At 37.9% G+C, this 15,792-nt stretch overlaps 1 protein-coding gene across 13 annotated transcripts in view; it reads right to left on the bottom strand.

Annotated features, from left to right (window-relative positions):
* The window catches only part of LOC127658735 (leucine-rich repeat flightless-interacting protein 2-like), a 46,038-nt gene that overhangs the window by 22,954 nt on the left and 7,292 nt on the right, over positions 1-15,792 (bottom strand). For 9 of the 13 annotated variants that reach the window (XM_052148195.1, XM_052148201.1, XM_052148197.1 and 6 more), the window contains exon 2: positions 4,275-4,361. In XM_052148195.1, the coding sequence (XP_052004155.1) occupies positions 4,275-4,361 (87 nt within the window). Of the gene's footprint in view, positions 1-4,274; positions 4,362-8,156; positions 8,989-15,792 lie in introns of those variants that run through there. The other 4 variants (XM_052148196.1, XM_052148198.1, XM_052148203.1 and 1 more) reach the window with 2 other exon arrangements.

Below are 15,792 nucleotides of genomic sequence, written 5' to 3'. Positions count from 1 at the left end.
ATTCCAAATTAGTATAACTTTCTTCCATGGAACACATAAGGCAGAATATTAGAGACTGACAGCCTCAGTCGTCATTCACTTTCATTGTATGAAAAAAAAGATAAACTGAAAGTGAACTGTGATTGAGGTTAAATGATAAAATAATTTTCCTTTTTGGGTGAAAGAGAGCTTCACACTGACAATTAATTTCAGCTGCAAAATACTGAGGCAATTTCAAAAACATACAGCTCAGCACATTCTTGTGGGAAATGTCTCTTCCTGTGTTAGACCACATCACACTGTGTGATGCCGGTTATTTACTTCTGAGATCATACGTGGAGTGTGGACTTGTGGATCAGCAAAATTATCCCACAGCCATCAAGATGCAGTAGAGATAATGCAATAGTATTTGTGCAAGACTGATGGTATTGATAAATTTCTTGCTAAATTAGGCCTGCCTTTCCGTGGGCACCATGATGGCACTTGATTCAGAAGCAAAGGGAAATTATTTGGGAATATGCAGATTTTTCTCAAAGTCCAATTCAGATTTCAAATCCATGCAGTCCAAATATTTTAATTGCACAAACTGAGACTTTCAGAATGAAATCATTGCATTGTGTTCAGAGCAAATTCAGGAGGACATATCAAATGCCATACACGAGACTGGTTTTCTCGCTGTTTTCGCTGATGAAGCAATGTCCTCAAAGACTGAACAACTTTCTGATTGCATTAGATATACAGAGGGGCTTCATATTAAGGAGTGATTCATAGGCTTTATAGACTGTTACGGTTCCCATGATGCTGCATGTATTGTTCGTGGCATAAAGGATTGTCTATACTGTCAAATCACAGTATGCTGCCATAATTCACTGTTTGAAAGAAAAGGAAGAAGAGAGGAAAAAGTGGTCTGTGGAGGCAAGTGGACTGTATCACCACATGAAGAGCCTGCACTTCATTACTTGCATTATTGTCCTCGAGGAAATTCTCAGTGGTGTGCACATAACTCATAAGAGGTTGCAGAGTGCAAGTACAACCATGGCTGATGCGGCCTTGGCAGTCAAGAGCCTGAGAACACATATCCAGCGATGTGGATGCAGGTGAAAGCATTTTGAAGATGTTGTTGTTTCAGCTTGTGAAGAGTCAGAGAGTTACCCAACCATTTTAAATCATAAGAACCTTGGACCATCTCTCGTGCTTTCGCAGTATGTAGTATCCACCACACATGGTCAGCGAGATGAGAATGAAATACACTGAGAATCTTGCTCATTTAACTGTAATTTGTATCTCCCTGTGTTTGACACTATGCTGGCTGAATTGGACAGGAGATTTTCAAGTGATGCAATGGCCCACAGTGTGGCGTATGATATAATTAATTGTGAACAAAAGGGCATTGGCCCACTATTAGACATGTAGGCGATCCTTAAAATACACCCTCAGCCCGTGACAGCTGAAATGAATCTTTTGTAGTGCACCATCCCATCATAAATCAGCCTAGAGAAACTTCAAGAGAAAGTACACAAGGACAGGTATACTAACTTGTTCCAACTACTACAGCTGACACTCACTCTGCCTATTGGCTCTGCTACCTCAGAAAGAAGCTTCTCAGTTATGAAGAGAATAAGAAACTTCTGATCTGCAGTGGTCCAGAAGAGATTCTCTGATCTTGCCCTACTGCACATTGAGAACGATCTGACAGCAAAACTGTCAGAAGAGAAGATAGTGGACATCTACGCAACTCAGAAAAAGAGGAACTTCTTCTGCATTAGGTAGGCTGTGTGAGACAGAGACAGAGAGACAGACAGACAGAGAGGGACAGACAGATAAACAGACAGACAGACAGACAGACAATGCACGCACAGACAGACAGACAGATAGATCTCTGCCTATGTCTGAGATGCTTGTCACTCCTGGGAAGATGTATGGTGATTGTCACACCAAGTGAAAGGGGGCATTTCCTCTGTCTGTATCATACAGGTTGGGGTTAAACAGGTAAGAGGCTGGGGCAGGGCTTTTATTCCATGAGCTAAACCTCTTCATACCTCAGTCTTACAGCAAAGGTCATGTTTCAGTGGTGGGCACCACAGGACACCTAAGAACTGGAACAATGGTGAAGTACAAATGTGTGTCCCTCCCTGCATGTATATGCATAAGTAGCTGTATGTGCATCTTAAATTAAGTATCTCATTGTAGCTTTTGGGATTTTCTGACTATATGCTTTTCATTTAGTACTTTATTAAGTTAATAAATGCATAATGCTTCACAATTGGGTCCTGATCACCCTGTCGAGTGTATTTTGAGATTGACTGGCTGACTTTACATTCTCCATCTTATAACATGGCAACTTACCAAATAAATAAATAACTATGAAATATTTGTTTTCAGTTGAAAAAAATGTTTAATGGGAGAAGAAAAAGAGTGCGGCTATGTAGAAAACCATTTACCAGGGTCAACAGTAGAGCGGTCATTATACAAAATATTTAAAAGCGAAATGCTGCAATTGACCAATGAGAATCAAGTATTCTAGAGAGTGGTGTGATAAGGTTTGTTTATATACCATTCATATACAGGTGAAACTCAAAAAATTAGAATATCCTGCAAAAGTTCATTAATTTCAGTAATTCAACTTAAAAGGTGAAACTAATATATTATATAGACTCATTACAAGCAAAGTAAGATATTTCAATGCCTTTATTTGATATAATTTTTATGATTATGGCTTACAGCTTATGAAAACCCCAAATTCAGAATCTCAGAAAATTAGAATATTACATGAAATCAATAAAAAAAAGGATTTTAAATACAGAAATGTTGGCCCTCTGAAAAGTATAATCATGCATATGTACTCAGTACTTGGTTTGGGCCCCTTTTGCATTAATTACTGTCTCAATGCGGCGTGGCATGGATGCTATCAGCCTGTGGCACTGCTGAGGTGTTATGGAAGACCAAGATGCTTCAATAGCGGCCTTCAGCTCTTCTGCATTGTTTGGTCTCATGTCTCTCATCTTTCTCTTAGCAATGCCCCATAGATTCTCTATGGGGTTCAGGTCAGGCGAGTTTGCTGGCCAATCAAGCACAGTAATACCATGGTCATTGAACCAGGTTTTGGTACTTTTGGCAGTGTGGGCAGGTGCCAAGTCCTGCTGGAAAATGAAGTCAGCATCTCCATAAAGCTTGTCTGCTGAAGGAAGCATGAAGTGCTCTAAAATGTCCCGGTAGACGGCTGCGTTGACTCTGGACTTAATAAAGCACAGTGGACCAACACCAGCCGATGACATGGCTCCCCAAACCAACACAGACTGTGGAAACTTCAAGCATCTTGGATTGTGTGCCTCTCCATTCTTCCTCCAGACTCTGGGACCTTAGTTTCCAAATGAGATGCAAAATTTGCTTTCATCAGAAAAGAGGACTTTGGACCACTGAGCAACAGACCAGTTATTTTTTTCTTTAGCCCAGGTAAGACGCTTCTGATGTTGTTTGTTGTTCAGGAGCGGCTTGACAAGAGGAATACGACATTTGAAGCCTCAGTCCACTCCTTGTGAAGCTCCCCCACACATTTGAATGGCCTTTTCCTGACAATCCTCTCCAGGCTACGGTCATCCCTGCTGCTTGTGCACCTTTTTCTTCCACACTTTTCCCTTCCACTTAACTTTCTATTAATGTGCTTTGATACAGCACTTTGAGAACATCCAACTTCTTTTGCAATTACCTTTTGAGGCTTTCCCTCCTTGTGGAGGGTGTCAATGTTGGTATTCTGCACAACTGTCAGGTCAGCAGTCTTCCCCATGATTGTGAATTCAACTGAACCAGACTGAGAGACCATTTAAAGGCTCAGGAACCCTTTGCAGGTGTTTTGGATTCATTAGCTGATTAGAGTGTGACACTTTTAGCCTACAATACTGAACCTTTTCACAATATTCTAATTTTCTGAGATTCTGAATTTGGGGTTTTCATAAGCTGTAAGCCATAATCATAAAAATGATATCAAATAAAGGCTTGAAATATCTTACTTTGCTTGTAATGAGTCTATATAATATATTAGTTTCACCTTTTAAGTTGAATTACTGAAATTACTGAACTTTTGCACGATTTTCACCTGTAGGTCAGTGTTCTGCAAAGACTTAAATGTGGAGGAACCATTCAAGAGGAAATGTAAAAAATATATATTACAACAGTATTTAATACTGATACAGGATCAAAACCAATCATAATTTTATATAAAAACATTTAAGTATAGCAACATTTTTTTAATATTTTATTTTTTAGTTTAAGCCATTAGTGAAGGGGTGTTTCTTTACCTCTTTTTGTTGCCTCTCCAGTTCTTTCATTCTGATCTCACGCGCCTCTACACGGGCCGACCTCTTAGCTGCCAAACGGGCTTCAGCCTGCAGGCAGGGTGGGGGTACAGGGAGAGGGAGAGAAAACATTATAAAAACATAACCATGCACCCATAAGCAATGTGTATAAACAAAAACACATGATATTTATTGCACGAACAAAAAAACTCAAATGTCAGTTTGCAAAACTGGTTTCACACAAAAAAAAATTCTAATTACATTTACTGTACGTAAATGCTGTAAATTTAAATTCAAAGGCAGTGTAATGCTTGTGTTTACATGAGTGTTTATATGTGTGTATTGGTGACACACAATCATAATACGCTAAAGTCCTTTTAAGGGAAAGACTCCCTGTAAGACATGAGGGGAGAGAGAGAGAGAGAGAGAGAGAGAGAGAGAGAGAGAGAGAGAGAGAGAGAGAGAGAGCAACCACACTTCCTTCCTGTAGATGACGGCAACAAAATGTGGTAACAGCAATGAAGAAAGAAACCTAGTATTTAATAACAGACACCCTACCAAAGTGGTGTCTACACCTTAACCCCACCCTTTCTTCCCTCCAGTCCATTACTACAAGTACTCTTTAAACAAGAGCCATGACTGTATATTCACAGTGATTTTAAATGTTCCACTATACGGTTCTGAAAATGCAAAGAATCTTCGATGTTATACTTTAGTTTAACCAAAAATAGGGAGTCATTTCAAAAACCATTTTCAATTCTTAGTTTGTCTAAGAAAAAAAAACTAATCTCAACATCAACCCACCTTCTGCATTTATTTAAGTTTTAATTCACCATAGTGGCACAAACAAAACCAAATCACATAAAAAAAAAATCAACCAATAAATATGTAGATAAATAAATGAAAATAAAAATAAAAAAGAGGAACAACAGATTGAATCAACCTCTTCAGTCACTAATTTCAAGTATTTCTTTCTTCATTTAGTAAAGGGGGGTCTACATGGAAAGCCAACATATGAATTCCTGTGTTTGTTCTTTAATAGAAAAAGTCCATGATGATGTCTTCCTGAATAAATGTCAGATCATAATCTTAAATTGTCTCAGACCGAGGCCTTCCGTCCTGGACACAGTTGCACCACTTTTCCACAGAAGCAGCTGCTTCTCACCACAGAGATCTTGTGTCCAGAAAGCCTTTTCCAAAAACAATGTTCAAGAAATACGTTGCCAAAGCAAATATTCCCATAGCTTCAACCGCAACTTGTAGTGGTACTAACAGAAACTGATGATTATTTTTTATTTAATTTTAGGAACTTGGACTCAGAATTATTTGTAAATGAGGGCCTGACCACGACCATCTTCAACAAATTCTTTCCGTATTGCAGATTTGAAGTACAAGTATACCATCATAGATTTTATTATTGTAACATTGGGGCGGAACTAGGGTTAAGCCCCAAATGTTTCAGGGAAAGCCCCGAATGATTTTATAACCTTGTACACATAATTTTCATGCGCACAGTAAAATAAAATTATTTAGAACCGCTATTCTGCTCCCTGCACATCAAAGAGTGTCTCCTATTATGTTCATTCACTCTTGACAAGAACCGCCATTCAGACAAGTAGGCCTACTGACTGACATTTAAACTGGCCAATCATCTATAAGAAGTTACATACGATCCAGCCAATGAGATTGGAACTTTTGATTTAATTACCTTAATTGCTTAGACAGATGGTTTGTAGGGGTGCACTTGACTTGGTGAGGAGATTTATTATATTGAAATGGACCTTTGAAAAAAAGAATTAAACAGCCTCAGACAGCATCAGCACTTCCATATGCTGCTGCTTCAGTCAAATTGTTTGACTGAATTCAGCTCTGCTTGCATTGTCAAATTAAGCTATTTTGTTGCTTAACAGCCCTGTAACTGTTAAGCGACAACTATAGATTTCATCATTATATTATTTTCATTTTTGTGTAATTTTTGTTTTTAAATCATCTGATTTGAATTTGTGAGAAAGAAGCAGCGACGTTTCTGACTTTTTTGCCCTCGTGCAGCCGCAGTCGCAGTCTTCTCTACACACACGTGCACGCACAAGCACACACAGATTATATGAACGCTCAGTTTCCGTGATATCCGCATATGGTTCACGTAGCCTGTAACTTGATTTGTTCTGGATGCATAATTTTATCAGTGCAACACTTTTCAATGTTTAATTATGTTAGGCTTCAACAAATGTGTGTGTTGTATCTACATGTTTGTGTATAATAAATATGTGCTTGACGAATGGGCTAGGAATCTTTGCTTACATAAATAAATATTATCTACTGTATGTATTTATTCTTACAAAAAATAGCTTCTAAAAATATAGTGGTTGGGATTCACCATCAACATAATATGAATGGACTGACGTTCCTGTCATTAATGGCTGCAGCAGATTACATGTTAAAACGTACCTTTTGTTTGTCAGTCTAACTTCTTGGAATGTTTGATATTCTCACTTTGTGGTCATGCATTTATTTTTATGAATATAAAATTTGTGGATGTTCAGTAGGCAGGTTCCTCTATTTAAACAAGGAATAACAGCTTGGTGTGATGCTCTGGATTAGTAGGTTTTAAACAAAGCCTATGTGTTCAATGAGTCTTATTACAAATTTTAATAACATTGAGCTGTATTATTAAGGAGGATTGCGGATGATTGTCTGTAGTGGTGGAATAAAACAGTTGATAGATCTGAAAAGTTTTCAATTCAACACATTTTCTGCTCAGGCATCAATTTAATGTTTTGTATTCTTTAACAAACAATATTAAAAGATTTACTTAATTTAAAAATGGACTATTTGACGAAGTAACTTAAGTATATTTTAAAGAGTATCCCATGTATAATGAGGCATACATTGGCTAAGCCCAGGATGTCCACTCCCCCTAGAACCAGACGTCATAATGCATCAACATTAAATCATTACTGTTGTAATGAAAGCAGATAATTCTGAAGATGAACTATGGGAGACCACAGTAACCACAGCATATACCAGCCATTAAGCAGCTGTCAAAACATATTAATAACTGGTTCTCACTAATGTAAACACACATTCTCTACATACAATGACGGCGCTCCCTATAAACAGACTACGCAGTCTGCATAGAGCACCAACTCCCTAGAGGGGCACCATCTTACCCTAGCAGGGCACCAGAAAGTCCACCGGCTGCCCATACTCACATGTTATACTTATTCAAGGACCCAAAAGCAGTTGCGGAATAGTGGCGGCCATATCTACATGCATAGCAAAGCACCTAGAAAAATAACAATATTTCCACCTAAAATAAGCTTTCAGTGCACTCAGAGTGGAACATTCAAACTAAATATTTCATTTAGAAAAACACTTTCTAATCTTTTGAAAACATTCAGAAATAAATGCACTTTATAAACTGTGCGACTAACAGGGTAACCAAAATGATGCCTTTTTTGACCATAGCAGGAAGTCAGAGGGCTGAGGCATTCACAATCAAGCCTGGATCACACCCTTCCTGTACTTTTCACAGGACGACCACTGCTTGTAAAAAAGGCCCATGACTGCATAATCCTAATGTACACACACACACACACACACACACACACACACACACACACGATTTACATGAAAAAATAATAATGATAATTTTACTGAAACAAATCTATTGGTGTAAATGTCAGTCAGTCAATGCTTTACAAAAAGTCCATAAGACCTATAAAACAAGGATTTTGACAAAAATAAATAAAACAAATCATACAGATGCATAACATAAAAAGCTGGTTCACATCTTTAAAGAGCGCATACACTATTCTTACTCACTGAGCTAAAAGGACAAACTCCTAAGACTCGTTCCTAAGCCACATTCATATTTAGGCATACCTTCTTGCAGTTATCAAAGTAGACCATGATATCTGTCACGGTGAGCATATGGAAGCCCGGGTCATCTGCATTTCCTCCCATCATGACAACTCACACACTCTTATCACAGAAGAGAAACAAACTGGCCTATTTCACACACCTCTCTCCTCTCCCTCTCTCCTCAACTGCTATTTTTAATGACCCAAATGGAGCAGGCTCTATCAATATACCGAAAATGCTCTAATTTCATGAAAGTTCTGTGACATGGCTGTTCTCAATGGATACGGAGAGCTAGTTCCACTGTTCTATAAGCCAGACATTGCACATGATAATCTGATGTCTAGTAGAACCCTCTTTTGAATAAACACATTTTGTCACATTATGTCAATGCAATAGATTGCCACACAGTAAATCAAGATTACCTCAATGCTTTATAAACAGACCTTTCTATCATCCCAAAATCAAAGCTGTCTCAACAGTTATGGTGAGTTATAACCTTACATACGAGTTAAGTTGAAGCTGATGTATGTAACATTTTGTTCTAAAAATTCTTTCTCCTATCCAAGCTTAATATGCAGAGACAACTACAGTATAATTGAGCCATTCATAGGTTAATTTTCTCGAAATCTGTACACATTCTTTCTCTCTGGCGCTCTGAAAATTCTTGTGTTTGTTTAGAGTGAGTGACCCGCTTAGACCCGCCCCAATAGACCCGCTCAACCATTGGAGCAAGTTGTGGGTGGGACTATTTCTTTGTTTGACCATGGCAGATGGGCATATACAGAAAGCTGTTTTAAAAACAAAGTCCAATTACGCAATTCTGTTTGTTGGTGCAGAGTTAGTCTACTTCAGCTTTAATTCTTCAATGACAAAAAAAATAAAATAAATAAATATATAAAATTCAACACAACCATGTTCAAATGGAGCCCAAAAACAAAAAAGTAAATGTGGCACCTGAAAGCGGTTGACTTAATCGTAAAAGTAATTCTTGCAATTTTCAAATTTGCATTCAGTGCTCGAACTGAGCAGGTACACACCAGTGCACAACACTGGAAACAACAACAAAATTATGTCCCAGCAACTCTTCTGTACTGACAACACTTATATGATGGTGATAAAGTTGGAGAAACGCTCAAGAGCGTCTCACCCCTGGAGAGACGGAGAAACTCTCAGAGGGACGTAGAAACTCTCAATAAAAGTTGAAGTCTGTAATATATATGTAAATATATATGATACACAGATGACTATGCAAACACCAAAACCCTTTGTTTGGTGCCTTTTAAGGTAGAGATGTAGGCAGAGCTTGTCATTCAGATGTCCCTGGGAGTTTCTGTTGACAGGACAAGTCTGAGTCCAGAGTACTTATCTGTTGAAATAAATACAACAGAATCAGATTCCAGGCTCACCTGACCTCTATCTTCCACTACCCCTTATACCAGCCCGCCAGGCACATGGTAATCAACTGGCCTGCTGATAGACTGGCTGTAGAAAATTAAGAGTAGTCATGGTAACACAAAAATAGGAAATATGGCACACTAGATATCCACAAAACAGTTGCTTTTTCAATTGATTTGAGGTGTTCTTGCAAAGTAGTTTGGAAGTAGAACTTACTATAGAGTGGAGGTGGAGGGAAAAACTTGATATTTTACCTCACAAGTTGCATTGATATTAGGGCTGCAACTAACTATTATTCTGATAGTCGATTAATCTAACTATTATTAGACCGATTATTGGACTATTCGGCGATTATTGCAAGGATTAATTGTTAGCTCTTAACCAATTATTCCAACTTAAAAGGTTGTATTAAACATGCTTACTAACAATAAAGAGGACAAAATCATTGTTTAATATCTTTTAAATACCTCTAAATGACATTCACTGAATTAAAGGGGGAAAAATACTTTTATAAGTTTAATTCAGTAAAGAAATTCACTGCAAAAAATCCCATTGTAATCAAGTGTTTTGTCTTGTTTTCCATTTTAAAATTGACTAAAAATCCATAAAACAAGATACATTTACTTGATAAACAACATATAGGATATTTAGACTTGCTTTAAGAGAATGTATCTTAAATATAAGTGTATTTTGTATAAATGGCACTTTTCCACTGCATGTTACGACTCTGCTTGCTTTACTTTTCTGAGCTTGCTTTTTCACTGCAGTTTAGTGCAGCCTCAATGTAGGTGGGATTATAGGCTGATCATCATAGTTGCGTCGCCCCATCCAGCTCTCGTTGGATCCTCTTCTCGGCTACCAACGAGAGGAATGTTTACACCTTGTTTATTGACCATGGCGTGGTTTTGTGCACAGCCATTTCTTTTTACAATTCGAAAGTCACATGGACAAATTATACTGCGATCACTGTTGCTAAATTTAAAACTAGAGGGTTCATGTCCTGTGTCACAAATCTAGTGATGTTGGTAGTGACAATCCTCTCTAACCAATCAGTGATCTGCAGGGTTTTGACATCACATTTATTATTGGCTCGCTTGGAACCTCAACGAGGTGGTACTAAAAAAAGTACCAGGTACTATCCACAGTGGATAACCCCCAAAAAGCGAGCAGAGTCGAGCCGTAGTGTAGTGGAAAAGCCCCATAAGTGTACTTTTTCACTTGGTTATTCTTCTGCGAGTGCAGTAAAGACAAAATATACTTATATTCAAGATCTATTCTCCAAGTCTAAATATCGTATATGCTGCTTATCAGGTGACTGCATCTTTTATTTTTTTAAGGATTTTTAATATTATATTCAACATTCTCAGATAACAAGTTTTTGTTCTGCAGTATAGCTGCTAAAGAAAATGTACGTTGTTTTAAAGGAGTTTTAGATACTTATATTGGAAAACAAGCCAAAACAATCAAAAAGTGTATAATTGAGCAAAGACCACCCTCTCTCACCTTTCTGTTCACTTCAGTCCATCTTTAACTCACACAAAAACAAACTCTCTCTTATTAATAAAGCTGCGTATTGGCAGTTTTCACGATAAGAAATGCACAGTGACGCATATATTATGATTCAATAAGTTGCAAGCCATCAAGTTATAGTCTAGCTGAATTAAGCATGCCCGCTCGAGGGATGAGCGTCCCCGCGACAGAGTGTGTATCAGCTGGGTACAGTTTCAGTCTCTCCCCCTTAGATCGGGACATTCGTGCAACACATAGAAGAGGTGAAGATCGCAAAGAGGAATGCCAGTTTAGGAGTTTGTAGTTATTTACATGATCTGCTTACATATTATTTGAACTTAAATAAAGCTATAACACATTAAATATAACTGCATTTACGATGTAACGTTTTCCTTTAAAGACGCTCGACACACAAGTTTTGCTTCAGTGGAGCGGCAGCTCTAGATCCACTTATTTCACAATGAGAGTGCTTCTGTAATTTTTGCATTACAATTCCTCAAACTTTGAGGTCTACATCACCTGAAGCTGTTTGGCAAGTTTAGAGTGCATCTGGACTGTATGTCTCGCTTCATTCAAATGCGAACTGCAGTGCTGCTCTCGCACGTCTTCATTAGAGTTGAATGTGAGCTCATGTTACGTTAAATGAGATCAAATGACTATTCGGCAACAAAAATTATTGTAGACAATTTTTTATTCTCAATGCTGTTGATAACTTTGACTAATCGTCTCAGCACTAATTTATATTCTAATGCCAAAAATGTACATTATGTTAATTTTTACATTTTTATATATTTTGGGGGAAAGAGAGATCTGACCACCACTCAGAGCGTGTGTGATAATACAACATATATTGTGGCATTAGGTCAACAAAAACTATTTTTATTTGTCCAAAATGTAAACTCAAAACAATATATGAATAAGCCTATACTTGTTTTATCTGTAAGGATTTCCATACAGATCCTCTGCACAGCTAAACTACAGGAGTTTCGTGAAATGATAAACATGCTGGAACCAAGGTACGATATTGTGGCAGGGCGGCGGGCGGGACCGGGTGTGTATGATCACAACCCGGCCCGCCCTCCGCCCTGCCACATTCCTCCCTGCCACAGATATTCTTTTCAATTACACTAACATTCTTCACTAAGGAAGAAAGCTCAGCATTTGATGCGCAAACCATCCAATTAAGATTAATGAAAAAGTTTTAAAAAAATATATATATAATGCTGTGGCAACAGGGGCATGGTCAAGCGTCCATCCGGAAAGAGAGAAAGAGGTAAGGGCGTTTGCACCTGAGCTAAATTGTCTAACACCTGTCTCTAATTCCAGTGAGCATGGTGACAGCGGCATATAAGCAGCCACACCACTACCAGAGACTGAGAGAGAGTCTGGCACAAGGAAGGCCACAGTGCTCCTGAAGCTGATGCATTTAATCTGTTATGTTTGTGAAGCTGATGTGTCTAAGTAACTACATGCATGTGAAGCTAATGTGTTTAAGTGACTACGTGCCTGTGAAGCTGATGAGTTTGTGAAGTTGTAAAGCATTGAAGAGGCTAATTAAAAGTCTTACCAGAGTCTAAAAAAAACCACTTCCCTTTGTTCTCCTTCCCTTCTGCTGTGAATTTGTGTTACAAACGCATTCGACAAAACATTAAGAATTTAAATATAGCTAAATTGCAACCCAAATATTAATAAAAAATAAATTTACTACCATGTCTTACAGATGGTTCCCACCCCTACTATGTTGCAAGAAATATAACTTATTAACTGCAAAACTATGACTGGCTAATTTTAATCATCTAAATGTGGAAGGCTGGCCAAATTGCATTCCAATATTCAAAATGTGTATAATTTTGGATTAACTGCGTCTTGAGAATTAGACATAAACAGTCTATTGAGTGCTATCGTAAGAGGCAGAGACTGGAACATATGAGATCATTGCAGACGTCTGAGCTAGTTACCACTTTTATGGTCTGCCCATATTAACACCTACGTAAATTGTGCACCCTGTCAAGTCAAACATAAACCAAAAAATTTCTGATCTGTGTGTGGCGGGTGAATATTATAGCAGGTCTCCTGGTTTTGTGGTTAAGTTATATATTAAAAGTGAGTTTTCTCAGACAAGCCACAAGTGAGTATGCCATAGACAGAAATGGGAGTTTGCCATTAAGGGCTGAGAGAATTTGGGAACATAAATTTGGGAAGCATCACTGGGTCATTTTGGGCATGGAAAAGATGAAACCACAGGAGAAATGATTAAGTAACCATTAGTCTGTGGTAATAAATTGTAAAGTATTCAATGGAAAGGAGGCGAGAACCGGCTTTTCAACACAAATAATGATTTCATAATAAACTGAAACTTTAACAGACAAACACACACACACGACGGACATGTCCGTAAACGATCTCTCTCTCCCGCACGATCCTCTGCAGTCGACCTTTATCCCTCTCGAAGTCTTGATTAGCCTAATACGGGACCGGGTGTGTAGGATCACGACCCAGCCCCGCCCTCTGCCCTGCCACATACATTTATTTTCTATAAACCAAAGACAAAATACTAGTGTAAAAAGAAGAGGACTCAGACTGCTCTGTGAAATAAATGCATTAAAAGGTCATTTTTGGTTCCATTTTAAAATACTCTGTCCTACTCATGATTAATGTGCAGAGAACTACCAGTGATCCATTCATACGATGACTTCCAGAGTATTGTAAAGTAATGCTCTGGTTTGTTTGAGCGGTTCAACATGTCAACTTCTGGCTCAACCAGTGGCATTAGCACCATTATTTATTCAATTCCATTTGATGGCATTAGTGGTACGGAAATTACACACTTCACCTTCAAACCCTGAGAAATATGAAGCATGGTGATGTTTAGATAGGTGCCAGTGTACACGTCTCAAATGAATACATACAGAAGCACCTCTTCAGTGAATGAGAGGATCTAGTGTGCTCGGCCTACACAGAACACTTGCCTCACTGACCACAGGAGTTACTCAAGATAGCACAAGTCTGAGAGAAAAAAAAAATACAAAATATCGGGCCTCTTGAAATGCTGAAAAAAGAGACAGGAGAAGACAGCTTCAGCTCCAGCTCCCCTCTCACCTACTGATATCTGGTGCCTAACAACATTTTCAATGTACTCGGTGTTCTCAGATCTAAAAATGCCTGACCTTGGATGTACAAGCTTTACACTGCAGAATAGCACAAAAATGTAGTTGATTTTCTTAGAAGATATAGTTAAGCATCAGTCAGAAGCCAGAGCCGACCATTTCAAAATATTGAGTGTGGTGACAAAGGAGGTCTATAATACCAGGAAAGAGTTATTGGTTAACATTTGCAGTCAACTCAATGGCAGTTGAGGACAGAAATTTACAATCTCTTAAGCCAATCACCTGATCCATAAATGCCATGTGACTGATCACTCTGAAGCCACAGGAAAATTATGTCTAGTCAAATCTAATTGGCTGATGGCACAGCAAGAACACCTATAAAGTTCCATCCAACCCCACCAACAATTGCATTTTTGGTTTAATTCCTTGTTAGTGTCCTTTCTGACTTCTAATATGTGTGGGTTTTTTCAACTGACAATACAATTTCTATTTAGCAGCTCATACAGCTTATGTAAAACCGAGGTTGTAAGAATCTCTGTTAAATGAGATGGAGAGGTCAACTGGAGTCAGGTCAAAATTAAAGAACACTGGACTATTTCTTTTTTCCCCCATGCACAATCAGACTCATTGCAGCTTAGCTGTTTCACACCTACATTTGTCAAAAAAGCAAACAACTTGCACATCTGACCAATCCGAGACCAGAGCAAGAGTTTGCAGTCTGACTGTGCATTCCTTTGTCGTTAACAAACAGTCTTATCAGACCAAAATCCACAATATAAGACCTTGTATAATCATTAAACAAGAAACATTTTCTCTCTTTCCGTTTTTAGGCTTTTGGACATAATGTATCATAACAGAACAATTACAAATGAGTTGAAAGATATTTCAGACAAAAATGCTTCACAATGTCACTGCAGAATTGAATGATAATTCTATGTCTTCAGCGACCATGAGAGTGGCATGTACTCAACATTAAGACTAAAATGAAGAACAAAAACAAAATGAAGATAAAAGACTTTAAAAGTGCTGATTAAACAGAGAATTATAATAATAAACAAAAGGGAGTTCAATTTCCTCCCAAACAGATTAGGTTAAGTTTTATCAAGTTTTAAATCAACAAAACCAACATGCCATGAAATTTAAACCTAAACATTTTAAAAAAGCAAATGAGATATGCAAAAATGCAATTGCAGAAGCAACTACATTTCGTGGTGCTCCTATGACAATTCCAGCTCAAGTGTAGACTCTTCAAGTCGTATTTGTATACTAGTCCTTTGCATCACAAGCAATCAGTTGAGCTACCATGCAATGTGATCATGCTCGAATAAGCCTGTAAATGTAGTTTGTCATGTAATGCAAACATTAAAATGTATAAACAGGGCGAAAAGTGTTTATGAGCTGTTTATTTATGTGAAAAAATCTTTTTTTGGAGCTCCTTTAGTGTTTATTTCACCAGGAATCTGCCGTGATAAGTGCAACGAGACACATATGTGATTCTATGAGACTACTGTAGGTTGTGAATGGGGCATTAACATTTCATGACAGATATATATATAAATGTGATTGATGTAATTTCTACATTACGTTTAATAATGTTGCACAAAAGAAAACCTTTTTCTTGGACTACAAATCCCTGAATTACTTAG

Source organism: Xyrauchen texanus, chromosome 18 (genome assembly GCF_025860055.1).
Source record: "Xyrauchen texanus isolate HMW12.3.18 chromosome 18, RBS_HiC_50CHRs, whole genome shotgun sequence".
Taxonomy (NCBI): Eukaryota; Metazoa; Chordata; class Actinopteri; order Cypriniformes; family Catostomidae; genus Xyrauchen; species Xyrauchen texanus.
This window is presented reverse-complemented; position numbering and strand designations above follow the sequence as displayed.